The sequence below is a fragment of the Apodemus sylvaticus genome, chromosome 5 (genome assembly GCF_947179515.1).
Source record: "Apodemus sylvaticus chromosome 5, mApoSyl1.1, whole genome shotgun sequence".
NCBI lineage: Eukaryota > Metazoa > Chordata > Mammalia > Rodentia > Muridae > Apodemus > Apodemus sylvaticus.
This window is the reverse complement of record NC_067476.1, coordinates 142,339,749-142,364,463: the sequence shown is the minus strand read 5'-3', so window position 1 is coordinate 142,364,463 and position 24,715 is coordinate 142,339,749. Positions and strand designations below refer to the sequence as shown.

General features: G+C 45.6%; 1 protein-coding gene across 1 annotated transcript in view; it reads left to right on the top strand.

The window, feature by feature from the left end:
* The window catches only part of LOC127684974 (protein NDRG3-like), a 42,630-nt gene extending 21,945 nt beyond the window's left edge, over nt 1-20,685 (top strand). The window contains exons 8-15 of the mRNA XM_052181725.1: nt 5,159-5,215; nt 11,342-11,445; nt 12,370-12,435; nt 12,543-12,594; nt 14,732-14,779; nt 19,303-19,338; nt 19,476-19,527; nt 20,434-20,685. Of these exons, the coding sequence (XP_052037685.1) occupies nt 5,159-5,215; nt 11,342-11,445; nt 12,370-12,435; nt 12,543-12,594; nt 14,732-14,779; nt 19,303-19,338; nt 19,476-19,527; nt 20,434-20,615 (597 nt within the window). The 3' untranslated portion in view covers nt 20,616-20,685. The remainder of the gene's footprint in view (nt 1-5,158; nt 5,216-11,341; nt 11,446-12,369; nt 12,436-12,542; nt 12,595-14,731; nt 14,780-19,302; nt 19,339-19,475; nt 19,528-20,433) is intronic.
* The last annotated feature ends 4,030 nt before the right edge of the window (nt 20,686-24,715 follow it).

The following is a 24,715-nucleotide window of genomic DNA, read 5'->3' as shown; positions in this document are numbered from 1 at the left end:
GACTCCACCAAAGGGCTTGGGTCACATTTCCAGCTCTGTCCTCTGTAGTCCTCTAGGCTCTGGTTGATCCACTCCACTGCTGCTGCTGTTTTTGGTGGTCATTCATGCTACTGGCATCTCCAGAAAACTGGGATCTTCTTCTGCAACTAGGCTTCACCAATAATCTCTCAGGCTTTCTTCATGGTGCCAAACCTCAACTTCTTTGCATGACCCCTTTAGTCCTGGGCCATCAATTGCAACTGAGGCTGCACCTTCACCAATGGCCTCTCACAATGCCAAGTCTCAGCTGCTCTCCATAACCCCTTCATGCCTTCAAAACCAGTACCACCTTACCAAGACCAGCTGCCGCATAAAGTGCAACCTTGGCTACCTTTGGAACTTCTTTGTACTCAAAAAACACTTCCCAAAAGATTTTACCTCAGTGATGCTGGTCTTTTCTTAATCACCACTAATTTCTTAGCTCCAGCTAACCAGCATCAATTGTCCCAGTAGTCCCTTCTGTTCTTCACTCTAAAGCCAGAGCCACGTGGCCAGTTACTGAGGTCTACTGCTTGCTTGGGCTGGCATATGACCCACACCCCTTGTTCTATTGCATTATCACCAGCTTTCTGTTTTCCAACTCCTTCACCACTTATGCTTGTCTGTCCTAGAACTTGTTCAGTAGATTGACCTTGAACTCAGAGATCTGCATGGCTCTGTCTCCTGAATGCTGGAACTAAAGGCATATACCACCATGCTTGGACCTAAACGTAGTTGGGTAGGATCTTGCCCCAAGATACCACTCTCTTAGTTCAGTTTAATATCTTTGAACATGGGATTCAGATATATTTCACATCCTGGTGCCTCTTTAATATTCAAACCATCTACTTTATATTTTTCCTTTCTGTGCTTGCCATGCTTATTCAAAATGCTCTTCATGAGACTTAACAAAGGACAAAGTTTATGCTGGGCATTTCTGAGATTTCCTTTGCCAATGCAATTAATCTGAGTCTCTTCACCTTAGCCTCAGGCAGACTCTTCAGACAATGGCAAAAAGCAGCCATGTTCTTCACCAAAATATCACGAGAACAGTCTCTAGGCCACTTACTGAAATTCTTCTCCACTGAAAACTCTTAGATCAGGTCTGCACAGTTCAAATGACTCTCAGCAGCAAAGTCTTCCATATTCCTACTGGAGTGGCCCATTAAGCCCCACTTAAAGCATTTCATGGCTTTTCAAATCCAAAGTCTCAAAATCTACATTCTTCCAAACAAAAGCATGGTCAGGCCTTTCATAGCCATACCGCACTCCTGGTACTAATTTCTGTCTTAGTTAGGGTTTTACTGCTGTGAACACACACCATGGCCAAGGCAAGTCTTTTGTTTGTTTGTTTGTTTTTTGTTTTTTGGGGTTTTTTTGTTTTTTTGTTTTTTGTTTTTTTTTTTTTTGATTTGGGTTTTTTTGTTTTGTTTTGTTTTTTTCGAGACAGGGTTTCTCTGTATAGCCCTGGCTGTTCTGGAACTCACTTTGTAGACCAGGCTGGCCTCAAACTCAGAAATCCGCCTAAGGCAAGTCTTATAAGAACAGCATTTAATTGTGTTGGCTTACAGATTCAGAGGTTCAGTCCATTATCATCAAGGCAGGAGCATGGCAGCATCCAGGCAGGCATGATGCAGGGGGAGCAAAGAGTTCTACATTTTTATCTGAAGGTTGCTAGGAGGAGACTGGCTTCCAGGCAGCTAGGATGAGGGTCTTAAAACTCACACCCACAGTGACACAACTTCTCCAACAGGCAACACTTCCTAATAGTGCTACTCCTTGGGTCAAGCATATATAAACCATCACATTGGCTTTTTAATTTTTTTAAAAAACTTGCCGGGTGGTGGTGGCACAAGCCTGTAATCCCAGTACTCTGGGAGGCAGAGGCAGGCGGATTTCTGAGTTCAAGGCCAGCCTGGGCTACAGAGTGAGTTCCAGGACAGTCAGGGCTATACAAAGAAACCCTGTCTCGAAAAAAAAAAAAAACAAATCCAAAAATCCAATAAAACAAAACAAAACAAAACAAACCTTAATTTTTATTTTGTGTATATGTGTATTGTCTGTGTGAATATTTGTGCATCATGTGTATGTAGGTCCCATGGAGGCCAAAAGTGGAGTGGCAGGGGTTGCATTCCCTGGACCTGGAGGTACCAGACAGGCTTGAGCTGCCTTGTAGTTTCTGGGACCTGAACCTAGTTCCTCTGAAGAACAACCTCTTAATTGTTGAGCCATCTTTCCAGCCCCCAGCCTCTTATGTCTGTGTATATTGTATATGTATATGTGTATGTGTATGTATAAGACATGTTGTAAATGTCTTTTAGCCATCACCATGCATTTATTATTTTGAAAATGTTCTGCATAAAAGTCCTTTGTGAGATGCGTGGATCACTTATATTTGTGCACCTAGGACCAAATTATCCAAGAGAATAACAGGAGGCAAGATTTATATCAGCTCACAGTGCAGATATTTGAGTTGGTTGTAGCAGAGAGGGAGAGGCAATTGACATGTGGACATACAGGAAAGGCATCACAGAGAGAACAAGACACAGCCCTTGGTGCGGCCCCCACCCTCCCTGCCCCTGTGGCCCAGTTTCTCTCTCTGCACTGTATTGCCTTCCAATCATACCAGGGCAATATGAGTCCAGGGATCTATTCTTTCTCCGGGTCAGATCCCGTTGTTTGGGAAAGCCATCAGAGACACATGGACAGATGTGTCTTAGTGATTCCCTAGGCACCTCTCTTTCTCCTGTTCATAATTTTACATATTTATTTTTATTTGAAAGGGTCCTTGGTTGGTTGGTTGGTTTGGTTGGTTGGCTGGCTGGTTGGTTGGCTAGTTGGTTTTAGTAGTTTTAGACAGGATCCACTCTATAGCCCAGGCTAGAATCAACCTTGAGGAACTCTTTCTGCCTCAGCCTTCCAAGTGCTGGGTAATGTGTGTCTTCATACCCAGTTACTTGTTGATGAGAAGGTATTATATAGCCCAGGCTAGCCTGCACTTCCTATTATAGCTGAGGATGCCCTTCAACCTCTGGTTCTCCTGAATTCAGCTCCTAAATTCTGGCATTACAGGTCTGTACTACTATGCCCTCACTCTTAAAAAACTGATGTGTGTGTGTGTGTGTGTGTGTGTGTGTGTGTGTGTGTAGATCAGAGGACAACTTTGGGGAGTCTGTTGTCTGTTTTGCCTTCCACCTTGCTAAAGCAGTGTCTCTGGTTTCTGCTCCACCACAGCTTACTCTGGGCCATCTGGATTTTTACAGGGGTTCCCTAAGTCCTGGGGATTAACTCAGGTCGTCAGGCTAAATCTTTGACCTGCTGAGCCAGCTGCTGATACAAATGCTTCACAAATGTTTGTATTACTATTGTTGTTGTGTGATATGTGTGTGTGTGTGGGAGTGTGGGTACATGTGTGTCATCAGGTACCGGTAGAGGTCATAAAACAATTTACAAGGAGAAAAAAATCTAAAGTTGCTCCAATAATAGAGCAACAAAATTTTTTATACAATGCAGAACACATGACAAAAAATATGTTGTTTGCCACTTGGTGATAGCACGCCTTTAATCTCAGCATTTAGGAGGCAGAATGCTGGCAGATCTCTATGAGTTCCAGGCCAGCCTGGTCAACAGAGTGAGTTCTAAAACAGCCAAGGCTACACAGAGAAACCCTGTCTCAAAAAATCAAGGAAAAAAAAAAGGAATATAACAAAAAGGAAACCCTATCTAGGGCTGGTCATGGTGGCATCTGCCTTTAATCCCAGTGCTCTGGAGGCAAGGACAGGCTAGCCTGGTCTACTTATCCAATTCCAGGCAAATGAAATCCTGCATGTATGTCCTGCCTACCAGCAGGCCAGATTCTGAACAGTGTGTCTGCTCTCCCCACATGTATATCCTTCTGGGGAATATTGCCTTCCCTGGCTTTGGATGGAGTGTACTAACAACGCTGTTGCCAGCGGCTGTGGGATCCTCCACCAGTGTGACTTATGCAAATGTCCGCCTAGCACATGGATGTACTGATCTCCACACTTAGACAGTAGCAACCTGGTGACATTCACAGAGCACGTGGGTCTGAGCAGTACGAATGGGGCAGCCGTGAAGTGGGCTGGGTTGTTCGTTACTCAGTCTCCTCTCCCACTGTAGCTGAGGCTCTCTGACAGCCTGCGGGGATCTCAGGCCATCTGTCTTCCCTAACCTTTCACCCTGGCCATGACTCTCCTCAGCCCCTTCCTGCATCCCCAGCTGGAACTCATCCAAGTCCTCAGTGGGAATTCCGTCCAGAACCCAGGCAGACGCTTAAAGGGGAATTGCTGAGATGCGATATGTTGAGCTGAATTTTTTCCTAAAAATAGACTGATTCCAGATTTACACAGATTGCCGCATTTATTAGACTGTGCGATGCATCATTCTGAAATGGGAAGAATTGGGAGAGAAATGTTCAGAATGTGAGAACGTTCTGTAAATATAGCTATTCCTCCCACTCTCTGAAATAAAGATGGCTGAAACTAGAAGGGACCTTAATTTTTGTGTCTTGGATGTCTTGGGCGGGTGTAAGTCAATCTCTACCTCCCATTAACCCAGGGTAAATGCAGAACAAGGGGCAGGAGGAGGCAGCAGAGGCCACAGTCCCAGGTCTCACATTTTCAAAGGAATGGCCACTATTCCTTCCAGCCCTGTTTTTTTTGTTTTGTTTCTTTGTTTTTGTTTTGTTTTGGTTTTGGTTTTGGTTTTTTTTTGTTTGTTTGTTTGTTTTGTTTTTTGGATTTGGTTTTTCAAGACAGGGTTTCTCTGTATAGCCCTGGCTGTCCTGGAACTCACTCTGTAGACCAGGCTGGCCTCGAACTCAGAAATCTGCCTGCCTCTGCTTCCCAGAGTGCTTGGATTACAGGCGTGCACCACCATCGCCCGGCTTCTAGCCCTGTTTCAAAACAAACTCAGCTCATGCCATGGAAGGAATACTTAGTTCTTCCTTATATTTTTTTTTTTTGCTTTTTTTTTTTTTAACATTTCTTTGAAATGATACTGATTTGTGTTTTTATTTGTTTTTAAAGGATACTATGTGTAGAGTACACCTCCCTTTAGTGGACTGCCCGTGAAATGCTCACACATGCTAACTCTGTTAACACAGTTTTTTATCTTTTAGCTCTCAGGCTTGACCACCAACATCGTGGACATAATTTTGGCTCATCACTTTGGGCAGGTAAGCATGTGTGCAACCAGAGGAGCTGTTTTATTGGCGTGTACGAAAAGCCTTACTGTGCTTCAGGAAAGAAAGAGGCGCCTTGCAATGTATGGATGCTGGCAGAGAGCATGGCCCGTGCCGTCAGAAGGGCACCTGAGCCTGCAAAGGCCAGGCCTGTGGGAGAGGCTGCTCTCAGCCTCACAGATCTTGGCACTCAGAGACAGAAAGCAGCCTTTTCCCCACCTGTCCCCCGTGAGCAGAATGCCATCTGGGAATGTTTGACAACACTGATGCCTCACCAGACAGCTTTAGAGCCACCGAGAGGCTCAGGAAAGCCTTCACAGGAATAGAAATTTCAGAGGAAATAGCAAAGAATGCTGAGATGCTATTGTGAAAGGAGCTTAGAGACGACCTCATCCAACCACGGGCTGCTGGACACTGACATTTCCGGCAGGATGGCTGCTGTCCTGGGATGCTTGTTGTGGGGGATTTGCCTCCAGTCCTGTTTTCTAAGGGAAAGTGAGGGAAGGACTGACTGGGCAATGAGGTATGGAGCTGTGAGGGCTGGAGTGTGGTGGGCAGTTACAGGGAGGGGCGGAGGCTGCTCAGTCAGTCTGCATCCTTAATCCTAGATACCCCTAAAGGAGAATGGAAGGTCAGATAGAGCAGGCTCTTACCACCTAAGGATTATGTGCATGCTGAGTAGTTTGGAAGCTGCTTTAGGCAGCTGGAGTGATGGTTTAACAGTTAAGAGCACGGAATGCTCTTCCTGAGGTGCCAGATTCAAGTCCTAGCCCCAAAGTGTGTTTGTAATCTCTATTCCTAGAGGATCTTCCACCCTCTGCTGGCTTCTGTTTGCACTGCAGGCATCTGGTGCATAGACAGACATGTGGGCAAAAACATACGCACATTTAAGAATTTTCTTTCTGTTTTTAAAGATTTATTTCTTTTTATGTGCATTGATGATTTGCCCATATACCTGTCTGTGTGAGGGAGCCAGACCACCTGCATCTGGAGTCACAGGCAGCTGTGAGCTGCCATGTGGGTACTGGGAATTGAACCAGGGTCTTCTTGAAAAGCAGCCAGTGGTCTTAACTGCTGAGCCATCTCTCCAGCCCCCAAAATAAGAATTTTCAATAAGATTAAAATTATAACAGGCCGGGCGGTGGTGGCACACACCTGTGATCCCAGCACTCTGGGAGGCAGAGGCAGGCAGATTTTCTGAGTTGGAGGCCAGCCTGGTCTACCGAGTGAGTTCCAGGACAGCCTGGGCTATACAGAGAAACCCTGTCTCGAAAAAACCAAATCCAAAAAACAAATAAACAAAAAATTATAACTGGGTGTGGTGGCATACAACTTTAATCCCAGCACTTGGAGAGCAGAGGCAGGTGGATATATGTGAATTCCAGAATGCAGAGCCTGGTCTACAAATTTAGTTCCTGGACAGCCAGGGCTACACAGAGACCCTGTCTTTGAGACCCTTTGTCTCAAAAGAACAAAACAAATAAAAAACTATTGCTTCAGATATCCAAAATTAGTTATTTTTCCCAAGTTTGGTAGCCCAAAACAGTATATTATAAATTGGGTTGATAATTGTTTTTAATTTGAGCTTTAGTTCTTTGAGAATTTCATAATGAGCACACATATATTCATATCATCTCTACCCGTCTTTCTCCCTGGAGTAGACATTTGAAGCCTGGCTCAACTCCAAAGCCCAGCTCAAATTCTGCCCCCCCCCCCAACTCTGTGAATGTGTGTGTGTGTGTGTGTGTGTGTGAGTGTGTGTGAGTTACAGATGTATGTGTTTGTATGCTGTGATGCCTATGTACATGTATGCACATGTGTGTGGAGGTTAGAGGTCAACATTAGGGTCTTCCGTCTTTCTAACTAAGCCTCCTTTCCCCTGGTTGGTTTCCAGCTGAAGACATCACCTGCTTGTCACCAGGGCTCCTGGCCAAAACGCTTGGCTCTGGGTCTGCACATTTGCCCACATCAAAAGAAATCACTGTGTTTGTAGGACATCCAGATTCTCATATGGAAAAATTAGTTTGTCTTTTAGTTTTGACCAAAACAGGGGAGAGAGAAATCCTCAGTCTGTGGCCATGTTGCTACAGAGGCATCAGCAACGAAAGAGAAGAAACAAAACCCATGAAGTATGCAAATGTGGACTTGCCTGTGGGCCTGTTGCTGGAACTGGCGGTAGCCTTCTCCAGGTGCACAGATATTGGGGTAGAAGCTTTCATTTCCAGCATGGCATTTCCTCCAGGAATCCCGATTCTGAGGATCCTATTAAAATTCCCCTTTCTTATTCATGCTTCATTCTGGATGGATCTGGGACCCTACCATTGGGTTGGTCATCAATCACTAGACTGATATTTAGATCTGAACAGATAAGCTTAAAAATAATGATAAAGGAGGGAGGGAGGGAGGGAGAGAGAGAGAGAGAGAGAGAGAGAGAGAGAGAGCTCCATACCTATACCGTAGACTGAAAAGCTGGCGGAACCTGGGGAGAGGTCAAGCTTGGGTAGGGAGGAAGCTGAAGAATGCCCGATCCTTCTCATCCTTCTCCCCCTGCTTGGCAGGACATTTAGATTACAATTTCCCTTCTGTCTCTGAATGAAGATTTTCTTTGAAGTCATCAGTGACGCTCCTGTGCTTCCCCCAGTCGGAGCCAGGAGGACGCCCAGAGTCAGTCACATCTCACTTAAGAAGGGAAGACATCGTAACTTGCTGCTCTCGTTGAGGACCCGGGCTTAGCTCCCAGCACCCACGTGGCAGCTCACAGCTATGCCCCAGTTCCAGCTGATCCAGTGTACTCTTCCGGCTTCCTAGTGCACCTTGTATATGCATAGTCCTCTAACACACATACAGACCCTCATCACGTAAAGAAAGAAATAAAACCAAGATTTTTAAAGCATTTTTTTGGCCAAAGTGACAAACAAGATTTGGCCAACAAGAATAAACTAGGTTTAGTTTATCTAGCTGTAGATATTGATTTTAAACATGAATTATAGCCAGGCTGTTCCTGCAGCCCTGTAATCCCAGCACTTGGGAGGTGGAAGCAGGAATATCAGGAGTTAAAGCGCAGCCTCAGCTACATGGTAAGTTCCACGTCAGCCTAGACCCACCTAAGCTTTTATACAAAAAGCATAAATAATGCTCATTTTTACTAATAAGGAAAACACAATGGGGCAGTCATATGGTTCAGTAGATAAAAGTGCTTGCTGCCAAACCTGGGGTCTTAGGTCTGGTCCCAGGGACCAACATGATGAAAGAAAGAACAGACTCCATGTAACCTCTCCTCTGACAAGCACCATGGGAAACGTGCACATGAATGCTCACGCGCGCACACACACACACACACACACACATACACACACACACACACACACACACACACACCAGAAACTGATTATCCCACATGACTATCTACCAGATCAGAAAAACCAAACAATGACAATGGGCAAGCAGGGTAACTCAGCAGGTAAAGGTGCTTGCCACTCAAGCCTGGTGAGCAGAGTTCAAAACCTGGACCCTCTGTAAAGTCGGGAGGAATGAGCTTACTCCACCAAATTGCCCTCTGACTTCCACCTACACACACACTAAAAAACTTAAGATACAAACAGTCACTGTGAGCTGGGATACAGCTCTTTCTCTAGCCTGCCTGAGGCCCTGGGTTCCACGTCAGCACTGTCTTAGCTAAGTATGGAATGCTCGTCTGTAGCTGGAGCTCTCAGAAGGCTGAGGCAGAAGGATGAAGGAGTTCGAAGTCATCCTTGGTTACCTACTGAGTTGGAGGTCAGCCTGGGCTATGTGAGACCCTGTCTCAGATCACAAGGAAAAGCAACCACATTAGCAGGGGTGTAGGAAACATAATATAAAAATATGGGATTGCTCTCCATGTCCTTACGCTGTCTCCAGGCCTAAGTGGAAGTGGAAACATATATACTAACAGGATGTACAAAAGAGTACGGTTTATTTTATATTATATTATTTTATTTTTGGTTTTTCAAGACAGGGTTTCTCTGTGTAGCCCTGGCTGTCCTGGAACTCACTCTGTAGACCAGACTGGCCTCCAACTCAGAAATCCGCCTGCCTCTGCCTCCCCGAGTGCTGGGATTAAAGGCGTACGCCACCACTGCCCAGCTGATTTGTGGTTGGTTTTTTTTTTTTTTTAATCCATGTGTAGCAGAGGGAGGGGAATTATTATAAGTTACTTTTGCCTTAAATATTTGCACTCGTGACTAGGTTCTTGTCTGCCCTTCATATACCAATAATGCCCCACAGTGTGGGCTCTGGTGGCATGGAACAGGAGAAAGGGGACCAAAACCATGTATTAGGACCATGACAGACAAGGCTTTACTGGGACGTGGCTGCAGAAGTCTGATCCTGGCTTGAGCATACAGAAAACATTAAGGGTTTCAGTGGGAGTCAGGCTGCTACTCACAGAAAAAAGGCAGCAACAACCTGGGCTTCTGAGGTACACTAATGGTGAAGGTTTTCTGCTTCTGATGGGCACCATTTCAAAAGATGTCTTCCTTATTTATGAACCTCCTACTCTTAATGTTTTCATCCAGTGATTTCCCCCAGGAACTGCTGAGTCTCTCCTGCTGTTGATATGACTGTCTTGCACAAGCACCCAGGCCTTATAGCTAGCTTGGGCCTAGTAGGGTTGAAAATCTTGAGCTGTGACACATGCTGAAGGGTATGTCCAGAGCAGAAGAAGCAAAGAGTCTTCAGGGTCACATCTCTGCAAAACATTTCCCGGATGACCAACATGTCTACATGCAGAGCTGACAGGGATCTGATCCAAATATCAGAAGAGCACAGAAGACTGACTCAACTCTAAGCCCATCAGATAGTTACAGGCTCAGATGAAGGGCCAGTGTTTCCCACAAAAGCAGCCTTCAAACTCCTGCTGTTGCTAAGCAACTGTTATCATAACCTACATATCAGAGGTGTCTCCTGCAGCAAAGTTAGTGGGAGCAGGGATGCATTGCCAAGCTGGGCCGCTTCCAAAATCAGCGTTGTCTGAGCCAACTGAGGGCTGGCGAACTGGGGAGTTTTGGTTTTCCTTTCAGGACACTTCCCCATGGTCTTTGATGTTTGTGTGACTTCCTAGACCCCAGCAGTTTTGTAGCTTGATTCAGCAAGGGCCTCCAGGTCTGCAAACACCCTAGCTTGGGTCAGAATCTGGTGGTCAAGGACAAAGCTATTAGAAGTTTTAATGGGTCATAGGTCAGAAATATTTGTCTTTTACAGTAATCTGTTTCAAAGTATCATTTCTTCCCTTTCTACCTCAAATTCTGCTGCTCAAGTTTCTCTCCGTGGCTAGTCATTTCAGCCTAATTACTACTTTATAAATTACTGCCTGTCATGTTATCCATTTCTTGTTTATTTGTGTGTGCATGCATGAGTGAGTGTGGGCATGCACCAGTGTGTGCGCATGCATGAGTATGTGTGTGTGTGCATGATGAATGTATGTGCATGTATGTGTGTGTGTGTGTGTGTGTGTGAGTATGCATTGTGTTTTTCTTTAGTGACAGTTTGTCCTTTGTCCTTGGGAGATGTCCCGCTGTTGAGTCAGTCTCACTGGGACCTGTTCCTGGATGATTAGGCAAGGCTAGCTGGCCAGGGAGCCCCAGGGATCTCGCTATCTCTGCCTCTCAGGTCTGAGTTTCCTGGGTGCTCCTTCACAGGTTCTCCTGTCTGCCTCAGGGACTGACTGACTGAGCTCCCAGCTCCACCATTCACCTTTCTCACTGTAATGCTGTCGGGTGGAAGTTAGAGCCTCAGCCATGCTTTCTGGGCGTAATTGTTTCTGTGCTTTTTATTTCAGAAAGCTGTTTCTATCTTCTTGGCTCTCTTCACCCTTGTGCTGTAGAAGGCATACAGGCTTTTTCCTTATCTCTGTTTCTCTAAGATGCTTTGTGGTGAGACAAAGATATTTACATACTGTTCTGAAATTATTATCTTCCTAATGACTCCTGAATATACTTTTTCCCTCCAATGCAAATTCCATTTAGCATTCCCGGTAGGATTCCGTTTCTTACAGGTCTTGCCTCCTGTGTGCATGTGCATGTGTGTGTGTGTGGTTCTCTGTCTGATCTCAGTAGCTTAGAATATGTGTTCTGCTTATTCTAGGAAGAGTTAAGAACCAACCTGGAGCTGATTCAAAGTTACAGACTACGAATTGCCCAAGATATCAACCAAGGAAACCTAGAGCTTTTCCTGCGTTCTTACGATAGGTATGGTGTTACCCATTCCTGTAGACCAGTTCAAAAGGGAGGATAGACGTCTGTAAGAGAAAGGGGGCAGGAAACTTGCCCTGCGTTGTGTGACAGATTGTATGATCTATTTGACCATGCATATAGAAAAAACAAAGGGTAAAAGACTTGAGCTCTGTCTTAATTGCTCTTGGCTGGAATTGTCTCATATGGCAGACATAGCCTATGGGTGCTGAAATACAAAACAAAAGTTTCTGTCTCCAGACGTTACATACAGGTTCCTCCATCATCAGAGTGGAGAAGGCAAGGCGTGCTGGTTCCTATCCAGGGAACAACCTCTCCGGAGTGAAATGTTGGCTCCTCTTCCTTCTCTGGGAGGAGGAAAAGGCTGAGGAATGGGGTCATCAGAACTTTCCCCAGAGTTACACAGCCAGTAGGGAGCCCAGCCAGGCTTGGCCTGCTCTCCAGGGTGTCCCTATTTTTAGTTGAAATTCTTTTAATAGAATGCTTGTCTCAAATGTACAGGGTCTTGTGTTTGATCCCAGCACTGAAAGTAAAATTCTGTGCTAGACCTTTACAAAGAAAGTCCTTCCCACTACTCAATCCCAAACAAAAAAGGATGCCCTTCCCTCCTCCTACGGAGCTCATTTCTACAGAAATTTCTACTTCGACAATTCTGTCAGCCTAGAGGATTTCAGCAGTGAGGCTGCTTGAGTTTTAAAGTTCTCCCCTTTTTAGCATCCCACAAACCCCCGTCCTTCTTGTTCTGTAGCATGCAGGGTGCCCTGGAAGGAGCTCCTCAGGGGCACAGTTCAGGGCCTTTCATCTTCAGTACAGGAAAAGACAGTGTTCCTAGCCCATCACACTCTGGGTGACATGTCCAGGAGACACATGAAGGGCCCTGGTTTTCCTGTAAATCATGCTGATTCTGCTTTGTGTGTCTAGGCGCAGAGACCTGAAGATCAAAAGACCCAAACCAGGCCAAAATGATAACAGATTGAAGACGCTAAAGTAAGTGCCTGTCTCCCCACTGAGTTGCTGCCTGTCACGACTGACCCGTGGTCAGCAGTGTTTGTGCTTCCTTGCTGACTGGGCCCTCTTCTTCCCCCTGTTCCTAGGTGTTCTACTTTACTGGTGGTGGGGGACAATTCACCTGCTGTGGAGGCTGTGGTAAGTGGTGCTGATGTAGTCCATGGTGTATAGCAGGCACCCTGCTGGCACCATAGACATATGACCACACTAGGTCATGCTGTGTCTAATCGCCTCTCCCAGGCTCTATTGTGACATACTTTGAAAACCAGTTCCCCAGAAGTGTCACCAGGTCTCCTTGGATTGATCAGTGTGGTCCTTGATGGCTCTGTGTGCCACTGTCCACTCTGTGTATTTATTCACTGTGTATTTATTGTCAGAGTTCTGGGCCTCTGCCAGCCTTCCACCTGGAGGAAGATACCACAAAGCCAGCAGGCTAGTAGGGGGGGCAAGGGCCCATAACCTTTCTTTGCTTCCTTCTGAAGTGCACCTCGAATTAAAAAAGTGATGAATGACCACTGTAGAAAATGAGGGAACTGTTACAAGGCAGAAGAATGAGTAGTTGTGTCCCCATTACCCAAAAGAAACAAACATAGCCCTTGTTAGTCTACATAGACCAGATTCTGGCTGGAAAGACGGCTCAGCAGTTATGAGCTCTGACTGCTCATCCAGAGGTCCTGAGTTCAATTCCCAGAAACCACATGGTGGCTCACAACCACCTGTAATGGGATCTGATGCCCTCTTCTGATGTGTGTCTGAAGATAGCAACAGTGTACTTATATTAATAAAATAACTAATATAAATCATATATATATGATACCATATATATATATATGGAGCCTGGTTTGTTACTGGTGAAGACTCCAAGCACATTTTATATGCCACAATGTAAATTATACCAAATGGCATCTTGGGGTCTGGAATATTCTCTCTCTCTCTCTCTCTCTCTCTCTCTCTCTCTCTCTCTCTCTCTCTCTCTCTCTCTCCTTCTCTTTATTTTTTTTTTTTGAGACAGGGTTTCTCTGTGTAGCCCTGGCTATCCTAGAACTCACTCTGTAGACCAGGCTGTATTCAAACTCAGAGATAATCTTCCTCTACCTCCCAAGTGCTGAGATTAAAGGAGTGCACCACCACTGCTTAGCTTTGGAATATTTTCAACTATATCTGGTCTCCTGTTCCTAGTAGAAGCGTTCCCTACAAAACCACTCCTTGGTCCTTGCCCTGTCAGTACTGTAATGCCTCTTCTGATCATGGCAGTCTATTTATTTCTCCAGGATTCATAATGCACTGCAGAAGATGGAAATGCTGGGTATGAACTATACGTGGCGTAAAGCAGTTGAGTCAGTGGGAACAGAGTGTGGGGGCTACTCTGAGTACATTAGTGTTCTATTATTTATCGTAAAGAAAACTGCCAAGTTTGAGGCTGGAACATCACTGAGATTAACTTCAAAAAAAAGAAAAAAAAAAAAAAAAGAAACATGGCCCTTCAGTCCTTCAGCTTTGGTACATGTGTTAAGAACTGAAACATCTGTGTCCTGACCCTTGGCCAGGAAGCTCTCAGTTGTGGGGGCAAGAAGAGGCACGGAAGAGAGGAGTTCAGCTTCACACTGAGGAGCCAGAGACCTTGAGTCAGAAGAGTCAGAGGCTGGGGCGTGGCAGCCGTCCGCTCCGCTCCGGGTAGGAGGGGCTGAGCAGGGAGTGGGACACAGACTTAGGCCCAGCGGACACAACTTGGTCCAGTTGTACTGGGAATGCATGGAAGAGATCCCAGCAGGGCGGTGCCACAGTCCACTTCACCTCTCTGAGAAGGGAGGTGCCTGCCCACGAGTCTTAGGGACTTTAGAGTCAGCGTGCTGTTCATTAAAGAGTAACAGACTGAGAAGATGAAGTTGGCAGATTTTTATTTATATACATTTACTTACTCTGTGTGTTTATGTGTGTGCACACGCTCGTGCACATGTGGAGGTCAAAGAACATGCCAGAATTGCTTCTTGCTTCCATCGTTTGAGCTCTGAAGACCAGACACAAGTCACCAGGCTTTGCAACAATTACCTTTACTGCTGAGCCAACTTACAAGCTTACTTCCAGACCTGTAGACACGTTCTAAAGTATCGGTGATGATGAGAGTCACTTGAAGGCTCACAATCTGTGCCGTACTCTGTCTGAGTGGGTTGGCCACCAGCAAGCTAAACTGTTGATCACGTAGGATCATTCTGATGCCAGGCTACAGATTATTTTCCTAACAATTAATAAAATCACTTTCTCCTTTTTTTTAAAGGTTGAATGTAATTCCCGCCTCAACCCTATAACTACAACTTTACTGAAGGTAATATGTCCTTTGTCACCGCCAACCACTGAGAGCTAGCTTGATTTCACAGGAGGGTGTTTCCAGGAGAGCTACTCCTTAGGAGTTTGTCACTGTTTTAAACAAAAAGAATCAAAACTTCCTGAGTTTATTCTCCCTTTGTTAGATATGTTTCTAGTGCTGCAATGACACACTGTGACCAAGGTGAATTATCAAAGAAAGCTTTCAACTGGGCTTACAGTTCCAAAGGCCTGGCAGCAGGGACAGCTGAGCGCTCCCGTCCTGATCCACAAACAGAAGACAGAGAGTACCTGGGAATGGTACCGTAGTCTGAAAAGGCAGAGCCCACCCCTAATGACACACCTCCTCTGACAAGGCCACACTCCCTAATACTTCCTAAATAGTTCTATCAACTGGGGATCAAGTATTCAGACATGTAATCCTATGGGAGCCAGAGCATTTCAAACCCACACAGTCCTCATAGATACTGGAAAATAGAATAAACAGAAAGTAATTAAATTGTTCAGAACTTGAGTACAAAAGATGATAGTGGTAAAGGTATTGGTATCTTTGTCCTGTACTGCGTTACATAGTTAAGATCATGTGTGGTGGCACACGCTTTTTATCCCAGTACTCAGGAGGCAGAGGCAGGTGGATCTCTGTGTTCAAGGCTAGCCTGGTCTACAGAGTGAGTTCCTGGACAGCCAGGGCTACACAGCTAGAGCCTGTCCTGGGGGGTAGAGGAGAAGAGGAGAAGCCAATGGTTCTTCTAAAAGAGAAAATATGCTTTTTGAAAGTTAATAATTTAATGTTATTGAGAGAATTAAAATAGGATGGAAATGTTTTTTACAGTGTTGATCTTGTTATATTGGTAAGAAAATTCCAGAGGTATTCTGATAATGAGGCTAGGTGTTCTCTAAGCAGGTAGGTAGACAGCAGCTCCTTTTCAAGTGAAAGGTCTCGTGTATCCCAGAATGGCTACAAAGTTGCCATGTTACTGAAGATGATCTTGAGCAGGCATCTAATCCTCCTGCTTCCACTGCAGAATGCTTGCCTCACAGGTGTGGGCACTGCGCTGCAGGGCTGGGGATGTGGGGACCGAGCCCTGGGCTTTGTGACTGCTGGGGCATGCACTATACTAATCCTACATCCCCAGACCAGACAGCAACTCCTTTAGTGTTTTGTTTTGTTTTGTTTTGAGACAGTCTCTCTACATTGTCCTGGCCAGCCCAGAACTCACTATGTAGACTAGGCTGACCTTGAACTAACAGAAATCCAACTCACTCGGCATTGCTGGGATTAAAGGCATGCACTGGCAAGGTTGGCCTCCGGATAGACACTTTTGACCTAGATTTCTGAGCTAGTGTGAAGATCCCCCCGCCAGCCCCCATTATCCTTCCTTTCTTCTTCTAGGACGGTGCATCGAGGCACTCAGAATGGCCCAGCATCTGACATAGCATCATAGGCTCCTACAATGCAGCCTCTAACAAGGCTTCTCAAACCCCTAGCAGTAGGATTGTTCACCTTTATACCAAGAAGTCAGGAAAAGCACCAAATCCATGTGTGCTGTGTGCCCAGGGAGACTTCGAGGTTTCGTGCTATAAGACCTAAAGTCCTTAGGAGACTGTCTAAAACAGAGAAAGGTCAGCAGAGCCTGTGGGAGTCTATATGTGTGCTGAGCGTGTCCAAGACTGGATCACGAGTGCTTCCTTATTGAGGAGCAGAAAATCGTGAAAGTATTGAGGGCACCAGCACAAAGTCAGAAAGTGAAATGAATATGGGGCTTTTTTAAGTAATAAAAAGTGAGGCTTGATCTAAAACAAAGAAAGATTCCCCCCATTGGCTGAGCATGGAGGCACACACCTTTAATCCCAGCACTCTGAAGGCACAGACAGGAAAGTGTGAATTCAAGACCAGCCAGAGCCAGAGTTATATAGTAAGATCTTGTCAAAAAAAAAAAAATTCCCCTGTTAATGTCCCCAACAGAAGAGATCTGGCTGAGCATTTGTCCAAGCTGGAATCTCTACTCACGGGTTTTCGTGTTTAGGAAAGTGGCCTGCTACTCCATCTCCATCCACCGGCTCCTGCCTTCTTCCCTTCCTCTCTCAGGTGTGTGTCAAAGGGAAGCCCCGTTGCCAACAGCAACATGTAACTCTCAGAGCACACACAGGCTTAGTGCTCTGGACTGCAGATGATCGATGGGCTTCTCTAAAATATGGATTAAAAGTCTGTGGCTTCAAATTAGCTATTCATTGCAGACCTGAATCAATATTGCAAACCACAGACAGAACTTTATGATAGCCATAGATGCAGTTATTTCCAGGTTTACATTCCCAGCCACAGCCACAAAACACAGCAGACAGACAGATGCTGAGTTATTTGATGGCTGTCAGTGTATGAACAGTGTCTCCCTGTCCAGTGAGATAACTCAGCAGGGACAGGCACTTACCACATAAGCTTGGCCATCTTTAAAACAAATCCTTTGCAGGTCAAGTCTCATATATATTTGTGAGAATAAGTATTTTCTCATCTTTTCTTTTTTGGTTTTTTTTTTTTTTTTTCAAGACAGGGTTTCTTTGTGTAGCCCTGGCTGTCCTGGAACTCACTCTATAGACCAGGCTGCCCTAGAACTTAGAAATCCGCCTGCCTCTGCCTCCCACGTGCTGGGATTAAAGGTATGCGCCACCACTGCCTGGCATATTTTCTCATCTTATTCCTTGAACTGTAAGGAGGATTCTTGTTAATCTCATACTTCATATGTACACGCATGCACACATGTTTGGGAGTGGGGTGTGTTGTATTCTATGTGTACAAACATGCCTGGAGGTCACATGCAAATGTGTGGGGCCAGAGGCCAACACCGATGTCTTCCTTGGTCATTCTCTACTTCAGATGGGATCACACTGTGTAGCCTTAGCTATGACTCTTACCACATGACCCAGGCTGGTCTTGAACTTGGACATAGAGATCAACCTGCCACTGCCAAATACTGGGATTAAAAGAGCGGAATACGCCAGGCAGTAGTGGCTCATGCCTGTAATCCCAGCACTCTGGGAGGCAGAGGCAGGCAGATTTCTGAGTTCGAGGCCACCCTGGTCTACAGAGTGAGTTCCAGGACAGCCAGGGCTACACAGAGAAACCCTGTCTCAAAAAAACAAAAACAAACAAACAAACAAAAAAAAAGAGTGGAATACTATGTGTACTTCTCTGTCTTATATTTTGAGATAGGGCCTTTCTCTTTTTAATACTTATTTTATATATATTTAAGTATGCATGTATGTTGTATGTACCTGTGAGAGTTTATTATGTTAACCATGTACAAGCCTGTGGAGGTCAGAAGAGGCACCGGATCCCCTGAAACTACAGTTGGATGTTTTTGAGCCACCAAGTGGGTGCTGGGGAGTGAAAGGGTCTCTCATTGTTGTGTTTTATAAAAAGAAAGAGAGGCTGGGCAGTGGTGGTGCACGCCTGTAATCCCAGCACTCTGGGAGGCAGAGGAAGGCAGATTTCTGAGTTCAAGGCCAGCCTGGTCTACAGAATGAGTTCCAGGACAGCCAGGGCTATACAGAGAAACCCTGTCTCAAAAATACAAAAACAAACAAACAAACAAATAAATAAAAAGAAAGAGAGAAGGAATATGTTTGGTGGATGTGCAGTCAGGTGTTGGGGAAGCAGGTGCCTCTATGGGCCCATGCTGAGGCATCCCTTCCCCTGAGGGACCAGCCACATGACAGTATAGTATAGAATAGAGTTTATTCAGGGCATGGGGAGGGGAGTTGAGGGGGTAGAGACAGAGAAAGGCAGAGAGAGAGAGGAGAGGAGTAGCGGGCAGACATGAGCACACGGAGAGGAGAGGGGAATGGGGGGAGGGGGGAGCAGTAGCAAGAAAGGGACGGAGAGGAGGGGCAAGCCGCCCCTTTTACAGTGAGTCAGGCACACCTGGCTGTTGCCAGGTTAACTGTGGGGCGGAGCCTAGACAGACATTCATAGATTCGGCTAGGCCAACAAGCTACTGGATCCAGAGGCATGCCTCTCTGCTCCCCCAACCCATGACCCCCGTTTCCAAGCACAGGGTGACAGATGAGCGTCACTAGGGTTGGTGCTGGGGATCTGAACCCTGGTCCTCACGTCTGCAAAGCAGGTGCTGAATCAACCATGCTCCCCACCCCACCCCCATCTTAGCCTCAGACTCTTAGGCTCTTTGTGGCATTCATTATCTTAAATCATAGCTCCCTTTACATAAAAAGTTCTAATTCTAGCAATGAAACCGTGGGATTCATATCCCTTTAAACAGAGACAAGTCAAAGCTGGGCATAGTGGTACATATCTTTAATACCAGCATCCAGGAGACAGAGGCAGGGGGATTGCTGTGGGTTGGAAGCCAGCCTGGTCTACATAGAGAGTTCTAGGACAGCCAGGAGATCCTCCCTCTCCCCTTCCCCCTCTCTTTCTCTTCTCTCCATATGTATATCCCCTGTGAAAGGGGGTGTCAAGGGCACCCCCTCAGCGGAAGTCCACTGACTAAGATGTTCTTCCTCTTGTAGATGGCAGACTGTGGAGGACTGCCCCAAGTAGTTCAGGTAAGGAGGTGTCTGTTATAATTACACAATCACTTACACACACACACACACACACACACACACACACATGCACACATGCACGCATTGCTACCTCTCTACCTACGAAAAAATTAATGCCGTCTTTGTTGTCCCCACAGCCTGGGAAGCTCACTGAGGCCTTCAAGTACTTTTTGCAGGGAATGGGCTACAGTGAGTAGTGTGTGCTCCCTATTTATTTGTGATGGGCTGAGTTTGACATCTGAGAGCCTACAGCTCTTGTGTATAACTCATCGACTAATCAGACTTAAAGTGGAAACCAGTAGGGAGTGGGACGGTCACCTATGCATGCATATGAGTGGGACAGTCACCTGTGCATGCATATGCTGGGTGGACCCTCATCAGCACCTGCCTTAGTCGGGCAGCCCTTGGGAAAGGACAGCAGTCTCTTTTATTAGACCTATGCTATCGTGATACACTTCCTGCTTTTTCTTTCTTTCTTTCTTTCTTTCTTTCTTTCTTTCTTTCTTTCTTTCTTTCTTTCTTTCTTTCTTTCTTTCTTTCCTTTCCTTTCCTTTCCTTCCTTCCTTTCTTTCTTTCCTTTCCTTTCCTTTCCCTTCCTTTCTTCCTTCCTTCCTTCCTTCCTTTCTTTCTTTCTTTCTTTCTTTCTTTCTTTCTTTCTTTCTTTCTTTCTTCCTTCCTTCCTTCCTTCCTTCCTTCCTTCCTTCCTTCCTTTCTTCTCTTTCTTTCTTTGGCTTAGTCTTGCATGCACTGCAGATTTTGGTGACCAGTATCTGTCCCCAAAGCCCCCTTCCTAATCACTGTATAAATGGGCACAGCTAAGAGGCTTTACTCTGTAGGGTTTCCCATCCTACTCTGAAGGAGACTCTGAGGAGAAGCCAGATGCAGGGGATCAAAGCAGCCTTGCATACAGTCACTCACCTCCAGCAAATACTGCAAAGTGTGTGTGTGTGTGTGTGTGTGTGTGTGTGTGTGTGTCTTATGTCATCCTGGGCACCGTCTTAGGTGGACTGGGAAAGGTAAAGTCTTTGCTGCACCTTGTAGCGTGTCTGGGCTTCACCAGGCTCCTCCTCCTGATTGCGTGCTTCTTTGTTACAGTACCATCTGCCAGCATGACCCGGCTCGCCCGATCACGAACCCACTCAGCCCCCAGTAACATTGGAACTGAAAAAATTTATTTCAGCCAGCCTGTGACCAGCACTCAGTCAGATGGAATTCAAGAACTCCAAGAGGCCCTGGATATCCCGGACAGACACCAGACCATGGAAATGGCCTGCTAAGTAGACGCTCCTCCCTGGTCCATGCAAGTCCCTCCTTCAGATGACCACTCTGTAATAGAACATTTCGTTCCATCAGCGGGCCTCCACTTTCTTTCACTCACACATGGCCACAGCATCTCTCTCTAGTAACTGGGATGTCAGTCTCTCCACACATCCCCTTTCCTATGTGTCAAGAACAACACCCATGCCATTACTGTAACATTTCCACATTTTCTTAAATTATTTTCACATTTACTTATTTAGCGTGTATGAGTGTGTGTCCATGGAGGTAAGAGAATAATACTCATGAACTGGTTCTCTCCTTCTACCACTGGGACTGAACTCAGATGCTCAGGTTTGGCAGCAAGTGACTTTACCCACTGAGTCATCCTCCAGGCCCCATGTTCTAACATCTTGATCTGATCTGATCACCATATGGTCTCTTGCCAGCCTTTCCCCGTGCTCCCTCAAGTGTAAGATTTTTTGATTTCTCACTCCATGTGTGTGTGAGCACACATGTCTGTGTCTGTGTGTGCACAGTTCTGTGGTTTTAGACATGCTTTCTTGTTGTGCTTTGGCAAAGGGACTTTTTTGAATTCTCAGTGGCATTTTTAAGGGAAATATGCAGAGTGGCTATCTGGGTGGGTTTGGCCAAAAGATTGGATTTTGGTTCCACTTGGGCAACAGTACTTGCAGAGTGATTTCAGGAGAGAGCAAGTATGAGGAATGCCAAACTGTTGGCTGCTGACACCTTTATTTACCAATGAGAAATAACTTGGGGACAGGGTCACAGGGGGCTACATGCCAATTGCAGATCTGGGGCCACACTTAGTGTTACAATAGCTAGCAAAAGACAATGCCCTCTTTTAGTCCAATAAAAGGCCCTTCTGTCTCAGATATAAATTAGAACACAATTATAGGGCTGGAGAGCTGGCTCAGTGGTTAAGAGCACTGACTGCTCTTCCTGAGGTCCTGAGTTCAAATCCCAGCAACCACATGGTGGCTCACAACCATCTGATGAGATCTGACTCCCTCTTCTGGTGTGTCTGAAGACAGCTATAGTGTGCTCACATATAATAAATCTTTTTAAAAAATACAATTATAACAATTATGCAAGTTATAAGGCATAATATACACTTATAATATCCAGTCCATTATATTTGGCAATCTAAATAAAATATTTAATCATCTATCCTAACTTAAAGAGTTTACAATTCTGTACCTCAATCATGTTTGATTTTAACCTGCATTACCACCTGAAAGCCATTCTTTTAAAGCTAGAGCATCTTCAATGCTAAAAACTTAAGTTTAATTGTGAGACTATGACTATCTAGTCTTCAACCCCATCGGAGCTTTGAGAAGGGATTAAATATTACCTGGGTATGCAGGAAGCACAAAGACACAGCTTCCAAAATGATACAAAACTATTTGAGGGTTCAGGTCCCTGTTTGGGTTAGGAGTAACAGCGTGGAGGGCAGGCAGCTGCCCAGCTCTTGCGTTCTTTAAGACTCATTGTAAATATAAAGGTGTGTGTGTGTATCTTTCACTCTGGAATTTAAATGGTTTAAGGCAGGGTAGAAAGCCCCAGTTGGGACTAAATAATTATCATACCAAGTAGAAAGAATACCTGTTACACAGATAGGCAGGCAGGGTGGCAGTCACCTCCCCTGTCCACGTGGATTCATACCTGTCATTATATAAATCAGAGAGAGGGACGGATCTGAAGCCTTCGAACAATGTCTGGTACACCATGGAGTTTTCTCCAGAGAACTGGCCCAAGCTCTAGATTAGCCAAGAAAGCTGGAAAACAGAGCATCAAGCTTCGCTCTGTAGAGAGAAAGCGCTATCCCTGTAGCATCTGATTCCACTGACCAGATACCCACACATCCGCAGGAAGTGCTCCTGGTCTGATGGAGAGCAGCTCTCTATCCCCCAGTCCCAAGACAGCTCTCACCTGCCATAGGTGTACCCCCACAGACATATACACAGGCATAGAAATAAAGACAGAAAAAGAAAGGACCCCTCAGCCTGCCCGGTGACACTGTGGAACTGTCTCTGTCACCTCCGCTGTTTCTGACACCCCTCACTGAGTCTGATGGACATCGGAATTGTCTGGAGGTAAGGCTTGAGGTGGTCCATGTTAACTTCCTTCCAACAACATTAAACAAATATAATAACCTTCCTCCAGAGAAAATGTTTCCACTGCCTCCCCTTCTGCCCTGCATGCTGAGGGAGCATGATGCTCAAGTTCTAACCAGCCTCCTCAGGAGCAAAGGAGGACTGAGAGCCCCAGAAAAGGCTGTGTTACCCGAGCTCAGTCATGTTAAAGAGTAGCCGCTAAGGAGCGGACAGTAGGCAGGTGTGCTCACTGTTAGTGGAGAAAGTCAAGGTAATTGTCAGGTCTGGATAGGACTCCTGTGAGTTTCAGGCTTGAGCATCAGAATCTCCTGAAATACTTGTAAAATACGCAGGAAATGTGAATGTGGAGCCCTACCTTGCTGAGTCAGGCTTGGCCATGTAAGGGATGGAGTAGCATAGTTTCCACCCCTGGAAGAGAGTGAGCAACGCGGAGAGTGAGCCTCCGTGAGTGTTGATGGTTGCTGTGGGTGGAAGGCTTGTTTGTATAAAGACATATACATTTTATTTCATGTACCTGCTCCGGGAAATATTCTCCCTGCCAAGGTTAATGACTCCATGATAATTAGAAGCAGAATGAATTTGGGGGGCAAGGGTGTATAAAATGGTAAATGCTGAGACCTTCAGGACAGCCTTTAAGACTGTGGGAAAGAACTCTGAAAAACGTGAGTTCAAAAATATATTATTTCTCAACTATGCAAAATATAAGGATGCAATATGAATTATCTGAGGGGTTTCACAAACCTAAAAGAACAGAGAAAGAGCAGCTGCACTATGAGTCAGCTTGTCAGGAAGATACAAAGGCAGGCTGATTTTTGAGTTCAAGGCCAGGTTGAGCCTTGAACTTTGGGTACTACCCAACAGGACCCATCCGCTAGCTCATTCTGCTTACAAAGGCAGGCAGATCTCTGAATTTATTTGCAATGTTACTGTGCTTGCTGTCTTTTTCTAATGTGGAGGGGCTGGTCCTGGGGTGCTGATTCCTGGGATAGTCAAAAGGGAACTTGAATGAATTGATATGTAAATAAAAGACTGCATTTATGGTTGGAAGAGATGAGCTATCCAGAGAGCTTTTAGAATAGCAAGAGAAAGCTGTCTTGGACAGAAGACACACAGAGAGAGCTATCTGGAAAGCTATCTCAAGCAGAATATAGGCCATCAGCTTGTAATTCACCATTTGACCCTGAGTCATTTTTTTTGCTGCTTCCAGACACTCCTTCTCTCAGGAGCCCCTCTCCAAGCTGAAGCTGGTCCTCGGCACTACCAGGGCATTTTTTGATGTACTGGATCCGAGATAAGCCTGCACACCTAACGACCTGGCTGACACTGTGGCTCCTGGAATCCGCTTTCAAAGTCCACTCTAGTTGTTCTTTCAGGTGCTCGGGATTGAACCCAGGGTCTAGAACATAATAAGCACACATCTACTACTAAACTACATAACAGTCTCAAGCCTGAACTTTCAAAATACAGTTTCTACACCAACAACATGGGCATTACCCATAAGCTTGTTAGAAATCCTTTTACCCCTCCCCCATCATTTACTAATATGATCAGGTGGAGATCCGAAGGCAACTTTCAGAAGTCGGTTCTCTCCTTCTGCCACTGGGTCCCGAGGATTGCACTGGGTCATCAGGCCTGGTGGGAAGCATCTTTATCCACTGAGTCATCACACTGGACCAGAAATGAGCCCCACTTCAGAGTCTATAATTGAAGATCCCAGGTGATTCCTATATGTAGTTCCCTCTGACTTTGAACTCAAAATTGCAAAACACTGAGTGCTCTGGTGATTACAGTAGCCAGGTCTGCATGGGAAACCTGCTCATCTCTCCCTGTACCTTTATTTCTTGGACCAGATGGAGCCAAAAAACCAAGAAGGGCCTCCAACCTGAGGTATGTGGGGGTGTTAGGGAGCAGCTGCTCCCTAGAAACAGGAAAGGGGCAAGGTGGTTCCTCCATGGTCTATGATGTGATGCGTCAGAGGAAAT